The 23,172-nt window shown below is 40.0% G+C and overlaps 1 protein-coding gene across 1 annotated transcript in view; it reads right to left on the bottom strand.

Annotated features, from left to right (window-relative positions):
• Positions 1-8,684: 8,684 nt before the first annotated feature.
• Positions 8,685-23,172, bottom strand: part of Drgx (Dorsal root ganglia homeobox) — a 40,283-nt gene continuing 25,795 nt past the window's right edge. Inside the window, exons 3-6 of the mRNA XM_003694522.4 lie at positions 21,544-21,749; positions 16,201-16,366; positions 15,663-15,876; positions 8,685-9,990 (exon numbers count right to left, since the gene is read on the bottom strand). Of these exons, the coding sequence (XP_003694570.1) occupies positions 9,501-9,990; positions 15,663-15,876; positions 16,201-16,366; positions 21,544-21,749 (1,076 nt within the window). The 3' untranslated portion in view covers positions 8,685-9,500. The remainder of the gene's footprint in view (positions 9,991-15,662; positions 15,877-16,200; positions 16,367-21,543; positions 21,750-23,172) is intronic.

The raw sequence follows: 23,172 nt of genomic DNA, 5'->3' as shown, positions 1-23,172 counted from the left end.
GCGTTATACCGGAGATCCACCGGTTTCTTTGCTCGCCTTCCACGCCCTCGCCCTTTGTCCGGCAGAACCTTCACCCTTCACCCTCCGTGAAATACGATACACCCTGTCTCGAAATTATACGCGTAGCTCCAACCCCCCTCGATACACTTCCCTTGAATTTTAAGGAATTCACGAGGAATTTTAACGAAGAGATATTGTGCATCGATATAGCGTAGGTTATATGGTTATCGATATTTCTTCTTTTATTTATTTATTTTTTTTTTTTTTGTAATGTAAAAAAGAAAATATTACTTTACGACACGTGTTAAATCGTTGTGCATCGTTTGTGAATTAATTCTCGTATTTGAAGCTGGCTTTCTTGATCATAAAGCTGAATCTTATCTGGCAATTCTATTTCACGAGAATCTGATTAATTTCCAACGTGTAGCGTAATTGTCAATTCGCGTGAAAATTAGTTAGGGAAATGAAGGCTGCATTTTCTTATGGGGAGAGGAGAGCGGTTGTTTTCTTTTGTCGGGCTCGAGCCCGCCATAAAGTACCCTCATTTCCCTGCACAAAGTGATTCGATTACAACGCCCTCCCTCCCGTTACCGTTGTAATGCCGCTTTTATACAAAATCGCAATTTATAATTCAGCAAGAAATTGCCGTTCGATTTTCCGGAAAAAACGATTTTCTCGTCGAAAATGGAAACATGGTAAATATGGGAATAATGCTTGCAAGCAATTTTTTATTTAAATAAAATGTGGAAGCACCGTAAAACGGTACTTTTTCACTTTTTTTTTTTTTTTTTTTACATTTTTCAGCGAGTAATTTCGCCAAGAATTATTTATTTTTTCGCCCCCTTTTTATTTGATTAGGCACGCGAACCAACGTACAAACAAGCAAACAAACAATTTGCACATTCAACATCATGTGCGCATTTGCACATTTCCAACTCTCAAATATTTCTAAATATTTATTAAAAATTCTTCCAACCTAACCTAACCTTTGATTTCAAGCATTGTGAAATGCACGTCTTGAAGAATAATTAAAAAAAAAAAAAAAAAAAAAAAAGGAAAAAAGAAAATATCAAATAAAACGGGAGGCAAGAACGAGAAAATTGAACGAAACAAACCGAATCAAACTCGCGAATCAACCCTTTCACCGTATCAAAATCGTATTACAACACCGCGCTATGTTCTAACTCAACTTACACCCCCAAATCCCGTAAGGGGGGAACATCCCAATCGCGATAACGAGTTGCGGAGGAAGCGTTTCGCGGTGCTCGATCTCTCTCTCTCTCTCTCCACCCCCTCCAATGCCATCCGTCGTTTCGACGTCGATTATTCGAGCCACGACGTTCGTATTAATCACGATCACGAGGAGGAGGAGGAGGGTGGCCTGATTCACGCGCGATGAACTTGCGCGAATCGGGTGAGACTGATTTCAGGGCAACGTTTAAGAATCTTGGGCGCGATCATCGAGGTCGAGAGATGGCTACGTGATGCCGGTAGACAGTGATTAATACGGTCGACGGCGTCGTCTCCTCCACGGGAGGAGGAAGAGGAGGACGAGCTAGGCTCGTCTGCGTGGGCGGGCGAGACCGCGAAAGAGCGTTTTCAGCTGCCTGCTACGAGAACGTACTCTCCGCGGTAAAAGGTTTTACGAAATTCATTGTCAGGCAATTTGCATGTCAAAGCCGCTCGAGTGCACGCTCTACGACCCGCCACCAGCCAAGGGTGCAGCGTCTGTCTCTGCTGCTCCTTCCTGCTCCGCAGGTTAACTACCTGTTTCCGACTCCGCTGGATCGGTGAAATTACGGGGAAAAAATGAGATCACTATTTTACTTGGATATTTATCGATGGGATTATTACGTGGGATGTTAATGCGTTCGTGGAACAAATTCTCTTTGGAGAATCGAGTCTAGGAATAAATGTAAAAAGTTGGTATATAAAAATATTGGCTTATTTATTAAGTTATTAGGCAATTTAAGTTTGCGTGAGACGAAGATAGAGTGACACTGTGCGCCACACGAAGACAGAACTATCTCTTTCTCGCTTCGTCTAAATGGAAATTTCGATTACTTATAGATGTTGATAAGTAAGCGTCGATCGACATTTTTCTACGTAAACTTTTGTATTTGTTTTAGTCTTTTTTTATCTGTGCAATGATATTCTATTGAAAAATCCGTCTTAATTATTAAGAAGTATTATTTTTTTCTTTAAAGAATGATCTTTTTAAATCTTTTATCGCGCGTAAAGATTTCGCGCAAAAATAATATTCCGAATTGAAAGTTCGTAGAAAAGGAGAAAAATGAATTTTTTTGAACTGAAATTCGAAAAACTGTCGCGGGAACGAATTGCAACGAGGAGAAGTGTACTTAGCGCGTCTTTTTCTCTCATATAAATATCCGGTAATCGAGTATTTTTGTTTCTTGCAATTCTTCAATATTCAAATTTTCGGTAACCAACTTTCTCAGAAGTTCTTCATCCCTGAACCACTCAGCGTAGAATCGTATTTGACTTTAAGGGAATACGGAGGATTCTAGGAAAATTGTAAAACACAGCTAGTCTAAGGAGATCTCTTGCTGAGATCTAAATTCGCCTTAAGGGTCGTTCACACGCTTATCATTTTTTTTTAACATCACGATATTATTATTGCAATATCCTCGAAATCAAAATCAACGTGTTATTACGTGAAAATTTTCTTCCATGCGTTGCTCGTGTATAACGCAACAACGTTTGAATTATTAAAAGATGTTACCTCGAATTTAAGATCGACGAGTCTGATAATGAGTCTAAATAAGTTTCTTCGATTCTCTTAAATGTGCATTGCAGTACAATTTTTGTTCAATTCGTGGTTTGAAAAGAAACAGGGAAGAATCACCAACAAAACTGATTGTGTAAGGCAGCTTTAAAGTTAGAGGTAGAGAGGATCAATCGGATTTTTCCTTCACTGTACACAATGATACAGGGGTGGTGGTAGCAGTGGCTCGTTGAATCCCGGCTAGCTACGTAACGGGTATCGAGAGACATCGTTAAGCGCCGATCTCTTCTCCCAAAGTGACCTGGCGCCTCGTTTCTACTCTTTCCTCTCTTCCTTCAATTTATACCAAAACTATCCGTTTTCTCCTCCAATTCTCCATGTTTCTCCATTATTTCCCACAATTCCCGCTCCTTTTCTCGCTTATTCTCGTTTTCTTTACTACCCTTTATTTACGCACTTTTTGTTACATCCAATTTCCCCTCCCCTCCCAAAAAAAAAGAAACTTCCAAACCACTTCTCTCTCCGGAATATTTATCCCTAAATCAAATGCAAGATTAATTTTCGATCCACCATATCCATTTTCTAAACGATTTCACCTGGTTCATCCTCAAATATATTCGTTACCCCCTCCCCTCCCCCCCCTCGTAACCCTTTTAAACTCTTCCCAGCATCCCCCTCCCCGCCCCCTCTCCCCTACCCGTTTCCTCTTCAACCTCCTTTCCAACAACCTCCCCCTTTCCACCGTCCATCGCGCGCGCTTCTTTTCATTTTCCCTCCCTTTTCTCCTCCTCCCCCTCCCCCGCAGCGGCCCGTTTCTTACAATCAATTCACTCTTCTTCCTTCCAGCCTCCTTCCTCTCCTCCCCCCATTCGTCTCTCGCCGCGTATGTATTTCCCTCGCATACGCGCGTCTTTACACTCCCTCTCTCCCTCCATCCCTCGCTCTATCATCAGTCTTCCACCCCTCCCCCCTCTTCCAACGTCTCGTCCTCCAACCCACCGCATCCGTATCCGGCACGAGAGAGGGTGCAAGGGGGCGAGGGTGGAAGGGAACGTAGTCGGTGCACACACAGATCGCGATGGAGTTTCCTCGAAAGAGAGAGAGAGAGAGAGAGAGAGAGAGAGAGAGGAGGAAGGTTGAGGTAGATGGATATGCCAAAGAGTGAGGGAGGGGGGGATAAACCATGATGTCGTTGATTAATACGGTTTACCAGTAAGTGTAACGGAGTGTGCAGAATACGAGTCTGTGCCTCGCACCACCCCGCGCGACCTCTTCCACCACCCCTGCACAGCAGCCTTCTTACGGAAGGAACTCCGTTTCCACCACCACCATCACCACCACCACCACCACCACCAGGAGCTCACCCTCCACCCTGTCGGAATCCGTTGAACCAACCCCCTAGCCACGTGCCGATCAATGGCGTCTTGTCTCTGGTTGGTCGAGCCAGGAACAACCCCCTCACGTCGTCGCGTCGTTTCGTCCCTCTTCCTCTTCCAGGCCACCTCCACCTGCCTTCCATCCTCCTCCTCCCTAAACAGAGACCCATTTCCATCCCTCTCGCGCGGGGCGAGATCCCTCTTCACCTGTCTCGCTCAGCCGTGTGAACACGCTTTCCCCTCTTTTCGGGAGGGGGGAACTGCTTTCGAGAGCCGAGCTTCTTCTTCTTCTTCTTCTTCTTCTTCTCCTTCTCCTCCGTCTTCCTCTTCTTCTTCCTCTATCGCATTAGTTCCTCTCGTTTTACCTGAAATAGATTCCTCTCCCCCACGGTTTGTCTTTTTCCGTTTCACGCTAGCTGCTTTAGAGACCCGCGCCGTCTTCCTTTACCTCCCGCTTCCTCTCCCTCCTCCTCCTCCAGGTTTACTCTCTCGATGCAGCCCCCACTGGAGGGGGAAGGGAGGGAGGGAGGGTTGATCCCATAAGAGAGGGCGAGGAGCTTTTCTTATGAGGAGCATTGATTGCCAACAACCCCTTACCCGCCTGTGTTTCTCTTGAAACGGTCCAACCTCCTTTATCCTATCGCTCTTTCGACCCTGTGCAATCCCCCTCCTCTTGTGTCTCGTGTCATGGCACCTCGTCTCGGTTTTTAGGGACGTGGGTCTTTTTTTTTTTTTTTTTTTTTTTTGTTAAAAAAATCGTTTTTAAGAAGAAGAAGAAGAAGAAGAAGAAATCAACGATTCAACGTGATGGTCTCCAGAGATGAGGAATATAGTTTGATATATCGAGATATCGGAGTACACAGGTTGGGAGGGTCAATTTGCTCTGATCTCTGAATTATTTCGGGTGTCTTTTTTTTCTTCTTTTTATTATTCAGTTTATTTCGAGAGGATCGATTAGTGAAGAATTATTTACTGAGATATTAATACACGCGTTGGTTAAGCGTTCTTATAATCTTGCAATAAATATGTAAAATTCAAGTATTCATCCTTTCAGATAATTGACGAATGTTTTAAATTTCATTTCTTCTCAATATAGTTTGAATTTGCCAATTTCTGTTCTGTAAGAAATTACGTTTTTGTCGTTGCGCATTATCTATTTTCTATTATTCTATTATAGAATAATTTTATTCGACGAAGAAACGACTTACACGTTTAACCGTTTGCTTACCAAGTTTCAAACTGATTACGAATACATCGGCAGATACATGTTGTCGATCAATCCCTTCCTTTGTACACCGCGTGTAATTCAACGCTCAATTGCTATTAGATGTTAGTACTCCAGTAAATCTCTCTGATAGGTTCACTATAGCCTTTGATCACTCGGTACAGAATTGATTCGGGGATCCCTTAAGTGAACACCTGATCCTTCCCCGCATACCATGTTGACTGGATCGTGAAAATTTTAGTTTGCCCGATCGAACAGATTATAAAACTTCGAAGAAATCTTCATCGATCGTCATTTATAAATGGAATTTTCCAGCGAGATACAATTACTCGGGAAAATAAGTATGATGGATAAGTAGTGGAGCGTAATTATGATTACATTATATTTCCTTCGTGAATTCTTCAAATTTTTTTATTTCGAAAATATATTAAAATTATAATATAGTTCGAGAAAAATAAAGTCACGATCATTGCTGGAACGGGAACTTTTTAAGAACTGCGTTAAAATAAAACAGAAGTAAGAAATTTTTCTTACTTTACTGAATTTTCGAATTTTTCTGAATTAACTTCGTAAGAAGAATTAAATAGGTAATGTCGTAAATTGAAAATTTAAAGAGGAGAAGAGGATTTAGCGGTATTAAAAAGTTTCTTGTAAAATTATTTGACAAACTTTCAACAAAATCTTAATTAATAACACAGCACTTTTCCTCTGTTATATTTAAAATATAAAGGATAAAAGAGAATTAATTCGCGAAAATTCACGAGGAAGGATGATACGAGGGAAAGAAATTTTTACAGGAGGCGGGAGATTTTTTTTTTATTGTTATTATTATTTTTCTTTTTTTTTTTTTTCTATTTAATTGCATTAAACACACGTTTTATCACGAGAGAACAAGTTTATTCGAATAATTCACTACCCACATTTCAGGCTACAATAATAGTTGCTAGTTTGTAACATATTGTTTATTAGATTATCCTTGATTAGCACTGACAATTCACCGGGATTTTAATATACAGGTCTCTACTAGTATCTACGTGTCTTTTTTTTTTTTCTTTTTCTTTTTTCATTCGTTATACCACGCTTTCCATAATCCATACAGAACAAATTTGAACGCGTCGAGACAATCGCAACGACGAAACGATCGATTAATCAATCACGAATCGTAGACTTGTCGAGATACGAGGGACTATTTAACCACCTTTTACATCGTTTCACTCCTCTTCTCTACGATTGACATAACACTCGTGTACAGTACACAATTACCTCTCCTCGCTTCTCTAGAATTATACTGTCACGCTGTTGGAAATTATTATTATTACTTTTTTTTTTTTCTTTTAAGGCATGTACGATTAATCGTCGATTCTTCTCTATTAATAAGGATGCTCGACACCCTTACTTTTTTTTTTTTTTTGTTCAAAAATTTTCAAACGATCATTAGATCAAATTAGAACGAATTAAATGTACAAATATATCGTTAAATTATTACCTCCGGAACAATTGAACAACGAAAAGATTAAATATCATTCCCCCATATATATCATATTCCTTCCATTTTTGCCTGCACTTTGTTATTCTTTCTATCGCTCGATCCAATATCTTTATTCCCCTTTACGGGGAAATCCAAACGATAATTAGCGAGATTAAAGATTTTATCTTCCATCCTTTGCTAAAAGGATTAGGAAAATCTGCGAAACTTTTGCAGTTTTCCCTGAAAAATTAATACCGTGTAACGAGCATCCCTTCTCGGAGGATGTCCGTTATCGTCAGGGTGACGAGCATCCACGCATTCTCGAAATCGTCCGATGCGAATTACCGTGTAATTTGTTACACCGCTCTTTTTATCTCTCCTCTTTTCTTTTTTCTCTCTTTCCTTCTTCCATTTTTCTTTTTTTTTTTTTTTTTTTCCTTTCCCTCGTCCAGTGATAGAAACAACATTATTTCAACCGGCGCGTGCTTGTGCCGCGCGAGTAAAGCGGATATCCGTGTTACTCGGATAATACGGATATCCGTATTATTTGAATAATGCGATAGAGTAATCATATAATTCAAGAAAATTGTCATAGACTCGATTTAAGGGTGATAATAGAAATTATCCTATCACGTAATATAAATTATCTCGTGTATCGAACATTGCTATTGGGTCGTAGCCTATCGTGTATTTCTTTTTTTTTTTTGTTTCCTTTTGAGTCATGATAAAAATACTTCTTCTTCGTCGAGTTAATTGATATATATACATATATATTTTTTTTTTTCTATTTTAACGAGTCGAAACCGAGTTAGATTTGTTTTTTTGCAATTATTTTAACGCATCAAGTAGCAAAATTGTAAAATCTTTTTAATCGTCCTTATCGAAAAATTACTTTTCTAAAAATTCTTCCATTGCTCTCACGGATATCCGTTTCACCCTCGAGCTATAAATAAATTAAAAATTATCTAAATTCTGGCCGTTATATATTACGAACGAATGTTCCTTGAAACGTCCAATTTCGCTTGTCGGGCAATTTAAGCGCATCAGGCACGTGTTGGTCCTTCGATGCTTAACTTTTCGAGAATCCAGAGAAGCGATATTGTAGTTGTTTGTTTTTTTTAGAGCGCTAACGAAGATCGATCTCTCGTACACAGTTTATACCATTATATTTTTACTTAACAATCCACTGCGATTTTTATTCTGTGAATTATTTACAGACCTCGTTTCGAATTCTATTTTTGATCTCGATTTCGTTGAATTGATAGACTTTCGTGGTTTCTTTTTTTTTCTTTTTTTTTTTTCTCGTTAAGGCAAATATGCATTCACGTGGAGGGGGAGGGAGAAGGAAGAATTAATGTGAAAAGATTTTGGAAATTTTTACACGTTCAAAATTAATAAGGAATTTTGTTGATTCATTTTGATTTCAACGATGCTGAAAAAAAGATTTGGAAAATCTTTCTTTTTCAATTTCAACGTTTAATAACGTTTGATAAAAGGATGATTTTATTTAAAAAAAAAAAAAAATCAACTTAAAGCGTACAAGTTCGATTTTTCATCGTGGACGTAAATTTTAGATTTTCACGTGTCATTGGATTTGTATCTTTGTAGATTTGTTCGATAACAAAAAACAAGATTCGAAGCTTAAAAAGTTTTAAAAGCTTTTATTGTACTTTCATCAAGCTATTATTGGCGAATCGTAGTGGAAATAGATTATTTATATAATTTCTCAAACTGGTTTCTCATTATTTGATTTTAACTTTTAATTGAACGCTAAGTAGCTTTCGAAAGAAAACGATTCCCTTTCGATGAAAAAGAAATAAAAGTGAAATTCGTGAAGTAAAAGCGTGAAAAATAAGTTTGATGAAAAAAAAAAAAAAAACGGTTATAAGCGGTTTAAGAATTGCAATATTTCTGGCACGGTTAGAAATATTTCACGACATATTTATCTTCAACGAAAAATAAAATCTTGAAATCTCAAAAATTAGTTAATTAAGTTAAGTAAAACAGAGACGCGTACAAGTCATAGTTTAAAAAAATAATAAATCGAATACATATATACATATATATATATATATATATACATACAATACATAAATTTCCATATTTAAATTTCATTCAATGGTCAATCTATTAAAAATCTAATTAAAGGGAGGCACGTTTCAATATTGCATTTTCAATTTACATTCTCTCCGTAACAACCTGTACTACTATTTATTTATTCCTTTATTTATTTTTTCTATACGATTTATAATAATATTCTTTAAACATCTCTAATCACAAATCGAAAAAGATAAAACTTTAAAAAACTTACCAACCAGTATCAAGTATTCCTCGGTATTCGAACGAAAGAAGAAAACGAGAATTTCTCAAAATTAATAACAATCCTTCTCGATAGACTCATCCTCGTCCTACCACCTTCCAACCTTCAAATCCCTTTCGTCAAAGATCCAACCGTTTCCTCAATATTGTCATTCTTAAACGGAATGAAACGTGCAACAGGCACGGGAGTAAACGCGATCCAGCTTGGTCTCGAGGCTTGGAAAACCCGTGAACCGGCCTCGAAGATCGTGCGACGATCCATCGAGCAAAAGCGAACCGCGACAAGTGGGAAGAAACCCGAGAACACGGCCGATGTCAAGGAGCAAGGACAGTGTCGAGCTCGTCGGACGAGCGCCGCACAAGATCCTAGGGATCCTCCTTGGTGCTAGGCTGTATCTGGTGCACCATGCTCGGCAGATGATGATGATGGTGTTCCGGCCTCCTGGACAGCCCCAGCAAAGGCGGGAGCAACGGTAGAGGCAAGGGCAACGGCAGACCACCTGGGAAACCTGCCAGCCCCCCGAGAAGGGCGGAGGCGGTCGAGTGTTCCTGGGCCTTCCTCCTCAACTCGGCCAGGCTGCTGTTCCTGTGAAGATCCCCGGTCCCCGGCTTGCAACAGCCGCACAGGGAGCCCGGCCATCCGGCAGGTGACCAGGACAGCATGTCCTGCAAGCTTCCAGGCCGGTGGTCGCTCGAGGTCCACAGGGATGGCGTCGTCGAGGTGAGGGACGTTGGCGCGCTGCTGACCACCTTGTTGCCGAATAACGGTGGCGAGAATTGGGCCGCCAAGTGCGGTGAGAAGAAGAGCGACGTGGGTGGCTCGACCGGCCTGAAACCCGCCGCCAAACCCGGTGCGCTGGAATTATTAATCAACGAGTGGAGGATTGATCGATTTGTGATTGATGTTGAACGAGTTGTGTGTCAAGTGTTGCGCGAGGAGATGGATAGATTGACTTGATGCTTGGTTTTTGGACGAGAGGGAATTAGGGAGTAACTTTTTTGTGCAAACACTTATGGATAATGGCTTTCTTTTTAATCCTAATTGATCCATGCGATATATCTCGTTTGTTTAGAACGTGATACGGGGAGGGGAGGGAAAAATCGAACTATTCAAAGTAAAGTATTCGTACTTATACGAATATTCACAGTTTAATAAGTAATAATAAAATAGTCAAACTTTTCGATTCGATCGAATGATTAAAGAAATAAAACGCGATTTTGAAATGTGTCGGTTTAAAAATTCAAACTATCCAAAGTAAAGTATACGCGAATATTCACAATTTAACGAATAACGATAAGAAAATAATCAACTTGTGTTTCTACTTTTCGATTCGATTAAACGAAATCAAAGAAACGAAGTAGAGTTTTGAAGTTTGAAAATTCAAAATAAAGTACTCGTACAATTTATACGAATGTTCACAGTTTAACGAATAAACAGTAAGAAAAACAGTTCTAGTTTTCGATCGAATAAAGAAACAAAATAAGATTTCGAAGTCTAGGACTTTGATGGAAGGGGTGCACGAGAGGGTGGATGAGGAAAGCAGAGGCGAGCTCACGAAAGCGCTAACCCGATTAGCACGCGCGATATTCCGCATCCTCCAACAGCCGGCGGAGGCTGCTTCGAGGCGCTGATGATTATCTCAAATATTAATCGCAAATATTGTTTAATTAATGTAACGAGCCCGAGGTGGAGCTCGAGATGGAGCGCAAGAGTGACGGAAACGAACGAGCCTTCGGGGAAGGGAAGGATGTTTAATTAGACGAACGAAGACGAAACTAAGAGAGTAAACAGAGAGGATAGGATGATGAGTAAACGTGTATAAATAGATGGAGGAATCTGGAGAGAGAGAGAGAGAAAAAAAAGAGTTAAGGAGAGTTAAAGCGTAACGGGGTTGAAAGTTGGTAACGGGATAAATAATTTTTTGAAGATAAATAAGGATGGAAGAATTATTGGCGAGTAACGGGAGATAAATATACAGAGATATATATATATATAATATAAAAAAATTAACCAAAATCAATTTGTAGAATTAATTCTAATCAAGTTTCGACCGAAACTATTTACGAGATAAACTCAATCCAAACTCAACTTTCCAACGAATTTAAAATCGGTGGAAAGCAACTTTCAAGATCGTCCCAAAAATTCGTCCGTCGTCACATGGATGACAGAAGATGAAACGGAAGACAATATATCGAGATCCTTGCTTTTGGAAACGGAGTGCAGGAGCGGATTTTCGCGAGAGGGTGGCGAAGGAGACGAAAGGCAGCGGTAGAAGCGCAGAGAGGAGAGGTTGAACCACGGTAAGCGCGATAATTAGCGGCAATTAACTGCGTAGCCTGGCGCACTTACGCCCGCTTGCTCGCACGCACTTCGTTTCTCCAGTTGTGCACGGTCTGCGTATTCGCTACAATCCTTCTACGTCTTCTCTAAAAGTCTTCGCTTTGACGGATGATACAATAAGTGAAGGTCCCTTAAGGATTAAGTAATAATCGATTTCCAAATGTTGATTTCCAATTTTTCGAGTCTAATTTTATCAGTGCTAATTTTCCATTTCGCATATCTATATGCGCAAGATATTTATATATATTGAGATTATTCCATCTCGAAAATTAAATTATTTAGCTGTTCGAAATTCGGATTGAATAAATCATTACAATCCTAGATTAGTTTGATAGGTTCTATTGTTATCGGATGAATAATCGTACCTATCATGAGCTATTAATATAGATGAGCTGCATTGTATAGATTCAATTTATCACAATATAATACGACATATTCTTGTGTTATCCTCATTTTTTTTTCTTTTTTTTTTATATTTTTAAATTAGTTCTGTCTTATTATTATTTAATCGCGTGTAAAGATATTTTGAACGAAATGTAATTGAGATACAAAGATTCGAAAGATTCTTTATCTGGTTAATCATTTTGTTTCATCCGATGGAATAAAGAAAATTATAAATGGAAAAAGAAATCAGAGCTCATTCTGCGCTATAACGAATCTCGAAAATAAACTTAAAATCTCCTTTGTAAAGAAGTTTAAACGCATACTAGCACGAGGTAGCGCGAGTTTACAGAGCCTATAAAATAGTTAAAGTGTTTGTCGAAGCTAGAACGAGTTTTCTTACGTCAGTTCAACGAGATAAAGCACACTTTTTAATCGTTTCACGGTCTTGAACAACGCTGATAAGGACGTTTTAACGAGCTGGAAGCTTTCATTACTCAAAATTCGATAACGTCAAATTATTTAATTCAATTCCATCTTCGTCAAGATGGATCATACTCGAATAATGTTTTAAATCATTTATAAAAATTGTACGAATCTTAGGATTCCATCCTCCTTTTCAAACTTTCTCTGTTCTGTCTCTCCTAAAATTTGCAAAACACTCAAAGTGACTTTTAATACCATTCACATAATTCGATCAAAGAGATATAGAAAGAAAACTTATTATAAAAATCTTATTCCTTGCGACCACCAAAAACCAGAGTTTCAATTTAATCTGAACCCGTACCTTCGCAACAGAATCCACCTAACAAGAATAGAATAAAAGAATAAAATAATACTGTTAGGTGTGCAAATAAGTTCTTTCTTCTTTTTTTCCAAATTCAAGATTTTATTACAAAAATCAAGTACAAGATTACCCACTTATCAAACAGATACCGATTCCTCTCGCGTCTGGATCATTGTCTTTCAAATTAAAATTTCCATTTTTAAATCTTTTCGCGCTTTCTGCAAGATATAGCGTTCTCTTCAGATGGCGCGCGATTTCAGTAGCTTCGACAGCCAATTACCTTTGCTAGAATACAAAAAGTAAGCAGTGACGCGGACGAAGTGCACGATATCGTTCGAAATCGTCGCATGGAACTGGAAAGAGTCGACTTTTCTTAACCCTTTTACTACTACGAGCGACTATAGTCGCTCTGCATAAGATGCCGATATGTATTGTACGATTGGGGTTATTGCACATCGAGTATATTTCTCTGGAAACATCGATATTTTGTTTTTATCATCGACTTTTCTTTCAATAAACACCGTCGAAGCAACTCAGAGGTGTAAACGTTGATAATCTTTCTCGTGCACATTTTCAGCGGGGAAGTCGCCCGTGACGAAAGGATTAAGAACGAAAGAGCGCTCTTCCAGATGGCGCCACGATTCGACCTCGGTCAAAAGTTACGATCGTAGAAAAGAAAAGGGGGAAGGAACTTATTTGCACATCTAATATTTGCATCCAAACTATCCTGACCACTTTTAGAAACTCTTCGTTGCTTTTTCAAAAAAAAAAAGAATCCACCCTTATTCCCATACACAGAGTCGTACCACCCTTCCACAAGCTGGATCCGCCCCTCGTTCCACGAGGATCGACTCCTGAGAGGAGGGCACAGTCGGAAGACACGGTCTTCTTGGATCTCGTCCGGTTACAGGCAAGGTACGCAGTAAGGAACGTAGCAAAGCGTGCTACTACACCCCTCCGCTCGAGAAGCTGCCGAGCCGGTGAATAAGTGATGAGGATATATTTACGGCGAGCGGTTTTAAATAAATTACAACTGCGGAGACGGCGAACGAGTATCTTCCTACCGTTTCAACCACCCCCCCTTCTTCTCAAACCTTCTCCTCCTCCTCCCACCACAGCCCAACATCTTCGCTCCAACTCGAGTTCACTCCGCCGTGTATTCCGTGTGTATTTCGGGTATTGTTCTTACCTTCCACCCCCACGAGGGGAGCCTTGTCCGGGATTATAAAGAGCCGCCACCAGAGAGTCGGATGCTTACCGTCGTTGAAAAAGAAATCGGCGAATCGTGGATCCTGGAGGGGTGAGGGTGGGGGGTGGGGTTGCTTTTAGATCTGAAATGCGTTGCGTGCGTCTCGGACGCGTTTCATTGGGGATACAGAGGAGGAATCGGTTGTGGGTTCTTCTGTGGGTTGATGGTTTTATATATATATAGATAGATAGAGATATTGGTGAGGTTGTTTTGTTAGAGGATGATGTTAGGTTATCGCGTGTAAGTGGCGGTTCCTCGGGTGAATGTTTGATGAGGGAATATGGAATTTTAAGGCTTTGTTTTTTTTTTTTTTTTTAGAATTATGTAGCTCTTAGGCGGGTTTAAGTGGGCTTTAAGTTGGAGAGAATCGAATCTGCGTGAGCGCGAATTGTGTGTATGTTATTCGATTGTTATTATATCGGGAATTATCTCGATGATGGTTTAGAGTGAGGCAACAGTATCGGCGATATTGAATGTCTATGAATATTGATATTAATAACAAACATTTAATATATTAGTAGCATTAATAACAAATATTATTATTATAACCGTGGAAATAGCTCACGAAATATGATATTGTTTTATTAATACCGTTGCGGTAATGGCTTATCCTTATGACGTTCCAATAACATGATTTTCTCCTCGATATATTGTCTCCGTTGAAATATTAATTTGAATTATTCGAATCGTTATTTCGAATCACGTTAATTCGAAGGAACAAGTTTAAATGCGTTCTACGAAAAAATTTGAAACGATATCGTGTGTTTATTTATTTTCTATTTTTTTTTTTTTTTTTTTTCTTTAGATCCGGCAAAAAGAATATTCTCAGCTTGTGGGATTTTCGTTTGCTTCGTTGCTACATAATTCATAAATATAAAGTCTCTTTTGTCAGTGGAAAGGTGAAACATGGGAAACTTGGAAATCCATTTTCATATTCTGGCCAGATGCACGCGACTCCTTTTTTTCTTTTTTTCGAATATGCGTCGCGTAAGAAGTTCGTTCAAATTTCAGTTTTCCGCGAGAATTTCTTTGATATTCCTCTCTCTTCTAGACAGAATGATCATTTTCCTCCATCCCCTCCTGAATTTTGATCTTTTTTTTAAAAAACTTTCGTTTTCTTATTTTTACCCCCCACGAACGAGGAAATATAGATTCAAAAAAAAAAAAAAAAAGATTCCAAGATTACTGTTGGAATCGACTTGCATTTTCATCCTCTCTGCTGTTAAGAAACATCCTAATTAATTGCCCCCCCCCCCTCCTCTCATCCCTTCCCGTATCAAAACCTCCCATATAAAAAATCGTATCGTCTGAACCTAAATCTAAATCCTAATTTGCCATCTTCTCCAATCTCTCCAACCCGAACTCTCCAACTCGATTCCCCCCCTCTGCATTATCCACCGCCAACCCTCGCTCACCTCGTTTTGCGCGAAAGTCATAAAACCGTGGCACAAACATTCCTTAAATCGGTGGTGCACCAGGGATCCCTGGGCAGCGACTTAACGAGGCGACAATTATCGCGATTACACGAGTGGAAGCCGAGCATATACCGAGTGTGGGGGGCGAGAACGTGGCGACGAGGGTTGGGGGAAGAGATCCGACGAGAGGAAGCGACGAGGAGTGGTTTAATGGCGCGTATCAAGCATCCGGCCGACGTGTTCAGCGGTGCTTGGAGCGTGGAATCGCGCTCTGAACTTTTGGACGGGGGGAGGGGATGGAGGGGAGGGAGATATTTCCTAAAGACGTAAATACAAACGAAGGTTAAAAGCTCACCTCTCGCCGGGTGGGCCAAGACCCCCCACGGTGCTAGGTGGCGGCGGTGGCGCCCTTATGGGGGTTGGAGGTGGCGTCGAGACGCCACCCAGGGACGGCTGACTCTGCTGGGGCCGCGGGCTGACCGAGGCGGAAGTGGTGCTGGGGCTCCTCGACCCCCCAGCTCCATCTGGGCCGGCGTCCTCCGCGTCGGGGGCGCTGCTGCTCGTCGTCCCTTTTGGAAACGAGAAGAAACGCTTGTTTTAACCATTGATCGTTTCAAACATGGTGCGCTTTCTATTTTTCGACGGTTGTTGTAGTTGGTGTGCAAAGATGGCGGTTGAAAATAGTTTATCATCTAACTTGAATCGCTTAAAGAAACTTATTAATTCCATTACGTAATAATTCTTATTATCAGATAAAAATTGTTTTTTTTTCGCGTTTAATTGTTTGAATCGAAAAGTGAATCGAACGTAAAAGTGTTATTATTATTAAGAAAAAGAATGAATAAGTGAATTTTTTAATATCATTGTTGTATCGAAGTTGAGAATGATGATACCTTCAGGATCGTGTCCTGTGGGACTGGGACCTGCCGATGACGAGGTTGGGGGTGCGAGGCCTGTCGTTTCCAACGCGCCACCCCCTCCGTTACCCTCTCTTTTCCTCTGTTCCTCCTTCAAACGTTCGCTCTTCCTCCATTTGGCTCGACGATTTTGAAACCACACCTGTGAAATTCAAATTCAATTCACTTTTTTCAATCTCCCATTCAATCTGAATGCAATCGAGTCGATTTCAATTTCTTAAAAATTTATTCGACGAAATTTATTATTGTCCAATATTACGTACGGATAATATTCCGATCATCGATCGAAAACAAAAAGGAGATTCAGCTTCGATTTCAACCTCTGAAGAATCGGTGAACGACGAAGACATTTATAAAAATAAAATGGAAGGTGAAAGAGTAAACGAAAAAAAAAAAAAGAAGGAGAAAAAAAAAAGAAATAAAAAAAAAAAGCAAACGAGAGTACGATGAGGAATGGCGCTGAAGGCGGCACTTAAGCTGCTTTATAGGGCTACACCTGGTGTGCGGATATGGAAGGATAATTGCATGTAGGGGATGGCATTCGTGGCTGGACCAGAAGGGGGTGTTGGGCCTCTTGGCCGCGTGCATGTTCAACGAGCTGACAGCAACCACGGCGGCCGAGTGTTTTTTAAAAAGCTCGAGTTCCGCTAACGAGCCTAACTTGACATAATACCAACTGAAATAGACTTTATTATACCCGCCGGTCCTCCGCCGCTTCGTGCGTGGCTGTTGCTTTCCAATTGCTACCCCTAACGCGGACCGAGTTTCTCCTTTGAATTCTCTCCAGCATGATGTTCTTATAGTTGTTGCAATACGAACTTTTTTTCTTCTTCTTCTTTCTCTGGTTTACGGACGGAACCATGATTCAATTTTTGCAATGAATGGACACGTATTATGTTTTTTTTTTTTATCATTTTTATCATAGAATAATTCTTCATGAAGGAAAAGTTTTATACGATATAGAAGGTTGTTTCGAAATCGCAAAAAGAAGACTTTAATTAAACGAAGGAAAAAATTAAAATCCAAACTTAATAACTTGGCGCTATTAATGGAAAGATAGCAAGATACGATTCTTATCACGATCAACCGTCCCTGTTGAGCCCCTGTTCCATCGATCCGTCGCACCAAGTGTCGAGAGATTAAATGCGTTTATCTCGTGAAGGGAAACGAGTCGGCGCCATTACCGGCGTTTCTCGGATTAAATTCGTATTGAAATATATAAAAAAGGAACGAAGAAAGACGAAGGGAGAAGAAGATAAGAGAGGAGGGAGAGATCCAGTGTGGAAAGAGTCCCGACGGAACCGCCGGCTTTGTTCCCAGCTATTACTCGCCCCCGCAACCCCGAGGATATTATTATATCCCCTCCCTTCCCCGTGCGCGAAATTCGAACGAAGGCAACGTCGAGCTCGTCGTATTTATTTTATTAAAACCATTTTCCAACCTTCGTCTCGTCGTCGAAGAAACTTTCTCTCCCTTCCCTGGTGGAAGATAATCATTTCCTCGATCCGTAATAACGCGTTTTGTCTCTTGGAAGGGGAAGGATCGGGGAAGGAATTACGTTTGCCAGGAGAGTAATCGATTTCCTTCGCCAAGTTTATTCCATTATCGATTCCAATCCGTTAATGAGTTCTCGCTACTTTCGCGCCGTGATTCTTTCCAACTTTGTCTGATTCGTTTAACCGTGAGATAGATTTCTTTCCTTCTTTTCCTTCTCCTGGAGGAATGGAAGAAAGTTTGTCTTAGGAAGGGTTTATGACGGGGTGATGATGTTTCATTGGATTGGATGAAATGTTTAAACGTTATGAAACGTTAGTCGAAGAGAAACGTTGATTGAAATAAATTACGTTAAGAAATTAATGAATTGATTAATAATTATTCGCGGAGAAAATTTGATTTGGATGAATCAAGAATCATCGGACGGTTTTTGAATGTATATATATATATGTACAAACACAAAGCCTCTTACTTGTTCATTATGTTTTCATTAAATGAACGAAAGGAACATTTTTGCTTGCAAATTTATAAGCGCTTTATCGCGGTATGTAATCCAATGGTGAAAGGCATCGTTGTTCTTCACCCTCGTTGTATTTCATACGTTCCTTCCTCTCACCATCCTCCTGTTTTTCTTCGCATTTTAATCGTCTTTTTTCTCTTTTCTTTTTATTCCGTTTAATCCGAACACACGTCTGCAATGGCATTGTTTCACTCTACTCTAAAGTCAAATGCGCTTAATCTCTTGACACTTGTTCCCCAAATGCTTGCTTTTAATTATTCTTCGCGTTATTTGCCTCTTCTCTCTCTCTCTCTCTCTCTCTCTCTCTCTTTCTCTCTCTTAAACAATTTCTCGAACTCAATATTTAAAATCGTCACGATTCCATCGAGTTACCAATTTTTATCCTATAATTCGAGTAATAATGAAAATCATGATAAACAAATCGCAAATTATTTAATTCTCTTCTCGTTCGAATCTCGACAATCGGCCGATCCCTAGTTCTCCCTAGATCTCCGTGGCTGGCGCGCATGCGCGGCTCTCCTTTCCTCGAGCAGCTCGGTGTGCGTGCAGTATAATTGGCGCGCACACTGTGCGCGACGCACACTGGGCGACGACGAGCAAACGTCAGAGGCTCGGTGTGCTTGCCTCCGACGATCCACCGACGATGGCCAACCACCCCCGCGCTCCCACCCTACCCCGTACTGGGTTCTAATTGGAGTAGGAGAAGAGGACCGGCACTGCATAAACGCGCCTATTTGTCCATTATTTCAGATTCCCTTTGTCTTCCCTAATGAAACAATGAGTCTGCGCCGTAATTGCGTCATAGCCGTCCCTGTCCCTACCTTCCTCCCATTGTGTGTACACCGCTGCCTAGCATGGCCTTCTCGTCTTATAATCCGGACAATGCAGCGGGATAATACAGAGTACCCCCTACGCTGGCCAAGCGACGGTGAAGGATTCTTTTTGCCAGTCTTCTTTTCTACCTATACGCGCTCTTCGATCCGTTCATTTTTCTTTGAGTTTTGACAAAGTTTTCCTTCTTTTTTTTTTTTTTTTTTTGGATTTGTAGTTCGAATTATACGGTTCAGGTATTCCATGTTGAATCTACATTTGTTCGACATAAGTTGAAAGATTTTGTTTCGTTTGGAAAGCTCGATTCGCGTGAGTTCTCGGTTTCCGTTTTAATTAACGAGACGAGATATGAAAACACGCAATCCCTTGGAATTATTTCTCCTTTATCCTTATACGATACGAATTCATCCCTTGGAATTATTTCCCGTTATACGCTGTACAGATCACGATTCTGTTATTTATTAATTCTTCATCAGATTCGTGTGTCCAACATTTAAATCCTATCATCTTTCTCATTTAGTTCGTTTAATTGCGAACCCATTGCCCGATGTTTGCATTAATTAATTACGTATCTCAGCACGAAATCCCAGTTATCTAATAAGAATAAATTGAATGCATTTATGAACGTATAATATTTTCTTCCTTCTTCGAAATAAATCCTAGCTCGAATCTGACCAAAATTAATTAGTTTATTATTATTATTACGTTTATTAGTACATTATTATTAGTACACATTTATAATAAAATATTCCATCGTTTTGTCGTGTGTTCACAAATTTAATTACCCCAAATACTATTTCCACTATTTACTTTACTCCATTAATTATAAATGTGAAGGGAAAAAATTGAAATTTTCGATCAACTTTTGTTCAATTTCAAACCTAAAAAATTATTGCTACATTTCTCTTCTAGAAAGATGGATGGACAAATTTAAACAAATATTATTTTCACTATTAAATATGGAAGAAAGAATTACACGGACAGAATTCCAACGATTGAAATTTTCACTCAACATTTATCAATTTCAAACCTAAAAAATTATTGCAACATTTTTATTCATTAGAAAGATAGGGGGGGGGGGGGAAATGGATAAATTTAAAGAAATACTATTTTCACTACTTTACTCTATTAAATATGGAGGAAAAAATTACACGGACAGAATTCCAACGATTGAAATTTTCACTCAACTTTTGTTCAATTTCGAATCTAAAAAATTATTGCAACATTTCTATTCATTAGAAAGAATGGGAGGAAAAATTTAAACAAATATTATTTTCGCTACTTTACTCTATTAAATGTGAGGGAGAAAAATTATTGCAACATGTCTATTAATTATATTAAAAAAGCGGGGAGGAGTGGAGAAAAAAAATGGACGAAAGTTTGGCGATAAGTTAAAAGGAGGGGACGAATTAAAAATCTGACATCAGCGATCAGATATCCTGCTGCAGATGTTCCAACAGGATTTGAGCAGGGAATCGCTATTACTGGCGGGATTCTCTGCAGCGCGAATTACGCCGGTGCGAGTAAATATGGGCAGGAGGACGTAGCCAAGAGTACAAAGTAATCCCGGAGATTACCGGCTTACTCTGTCAGAAGATTACGTCAGGTCGAGGGTGTCAGCGCCTCCCGCGGGAGATTGGGTGTACCCCAAAACTACCCCACATCTTGCGCCCCTCCCTCCTCCTCTTACACGATCCATACCCTCGCGTCGAAACAATCGATCATTGTTGCCTCAACGTGATCGTCCTTTCGTTACGATCTCCGATGACGGAATTCGTGAAACGTATCGACGAGGCTGCCCAAATACGTTCAATACGTTTTCGATATTTCGAACATTTTTCTAATGGCAGTAGAAAACGAATATTGAAATTTGATTCAGCATTTTATATATAGATATATTTTTATTTCGCGAGAGAAATTATATTATTTCGGGTAGTCTTTTTCGATAAAAAAAAAAGAGGAGGAGGGGGGGGGAGAGCGGGGGGAATGGGAAAAGTATGTTGAAAATTACTATACGAATTATTAAATAATTTTCGAAACGCGAAACTGGGAAATTGGACACATTTATTAAAGTGCGTTCGCGCATTAGCATATTATTGTATATTTTGATAATTTAAAAGTTAATTGATTACAACTCCTCTCGTTAAGCGACATTTCCGATTTATTTTATTTCCCTCCTCTCTGTGCCATTTATTCATTTGATGCTGTTTAAAATTGATTTCGTCGGAAAAAACGTGTACCACTCGAAATCGTTAAGGATTTTCCCTGCATATTCGTCGATGAAGTTGTTTTATTCGTAACAATCTATGATCCACATATACGTATTCTGTATATTTCATTATTATCGTTAGTTTAATATATAATAATCTGTAAAAATTTAATTTCTTTTCGTGCACGAATACGAAACTTTTGTAACTTTCTTTTGTAAGAAAGTTTTCAATTTTTTCTCGATTCTTCTTTCAATTCGTACCAACCTGAACCCTGGCCTCGGTGAGGTTAATCTTCATCGCGAGATCCTCCCTCGTGAAGACATCCGGATAATGTGTCTGCGCAAACGCTGACTCCAATTCTTCCAGTTGCTGAAGAGTGAACGTGGTTCTGTTCCTCCTTTGCTTTCGCCTCACGAACGAATCCTCCCCGACTCCGTGCAAAGCCGGATGATAAGCCGAGTAACTGGTATCTGCAATCGAAACGGACGCTGCGATTAATACATTTGCCTTCTTCGAACTTCTTCTACAGAGAGGTCTCTCCTTGTACTCGCGTTTTCATTTACATTCCCATTTCTCACGAAAGATAAATAGTTAAAAGATAATAATAAAAAAGAAAAAAAAAAACGTATCTCAATTTCTTCAAAAAAGGAATCGTTTTCAAGATTAAGACATATTTTCCTCGCCTTCCTGTCGCATCGATGATTTTAATTTACAAGAAAAAACAATTTTCCTTCTAAAAAAAATCACTTCGAAAAGTGTCAACATAAGCGCAAAACAGTGCCAACCGTCGATCAGTCAGATCAAAACGTTACACAAATCTCTAAAAAAAAAAAAAAAACTCTCTCACACACACACACACACACACACACACACCTTCCCCCAATCGATCATTCCATCGGGATGCGCCACCGCAGGTTTGACAAAAATTCAAAACTACCACCCTACACCACCCCGGTGCATGATTTAACGCGGAATGGCTCGTTCGCGGGCCAATTACGAGGAGCACGCACCCAGGCTCGTCCGTTGGAAATCGGAAAAACGGGGGGGGGGAGAGGAGGGGGGCGGTCGAAGCACGCGCAGACAAAAGGGGGGGGGGCGGGCGAGGATGAGGAGAGGCGAGAGATGGCGTGCAACTCATCCATCCTCCACGAGAGAGCGAAACGGAGAAACAACGACGTTTGAAATCGAAGCGAAAGAGAGAAAGAGGGGGGAGGGGGGGAGGAGATGGACGGATGGATGGACACGGATAGAAAGAGAAGGAGAGGGGGATAAACGGTTACGAAAGCCAGCAGAGAACCGCTTATCAATGATGCAGGGCAATCAGCGCAATTAATTACCGCGGCGCTAAGCCGGGGCTTAGCGAAAAACACAAATTAATTTCCTAAGCTCATAAAAATTCATGGCGGCTCGCTCGAACACGACGGGTGCTGCCCTCGCGAGTATCGACTGCACGCCGAACAGGATGCATCGATGATCCAAGATCGCAAGGTCCAATTTCGGATTTTCATCGTGATTATATCGGTTTCGTTTCGTACGTCGTCTAACCGAGATGGCTCGCTCTTCGTTCTTCGAATTTTTTTGACTTAAATGGAGTCGAGAGGACAATGGATTAAAATTATTAAGATAATCTCGAGGTAATTTATTTCTCAATTTCGTAGAATGGCGAACGCATATATATCTGATTAAATTAATATTGTTTCGATTTTACTTTCCAGAAAATAGATTCTACAACTAATTTACAACTCGAGTATTTATATCTCGTTGAAAATTTGTAAGAAAAAGAAGAGAATTTTAACGAGAAACGTGGGAATCTGTTGAGGAATCTCGCTCTCTGAAATTCAATCTCCTCGAGGATGAGAATTTCGGCGAGGTTCGTTTTTCGCCGAATTCTGT

The sequence above is a fragment of the Apis florea genome, unplaced genomic scaffold (assembly GCF_048593485.1).
Source record: "Apis florea isolate Af1SG1 unplaced genomic scaffold, ASM4859348v1 contig_3585_pilon, whole genome shotgun sequence".
Classification (NCBI taxonomy): Eukaryota; Metazoa; Arthropoda; class Insecta; order Hymenoptera; family Apidae; genus Apis; species Apis florea.
This window is presented reverse-complemented; position numbering and strand designations above follow the sequence as displayed.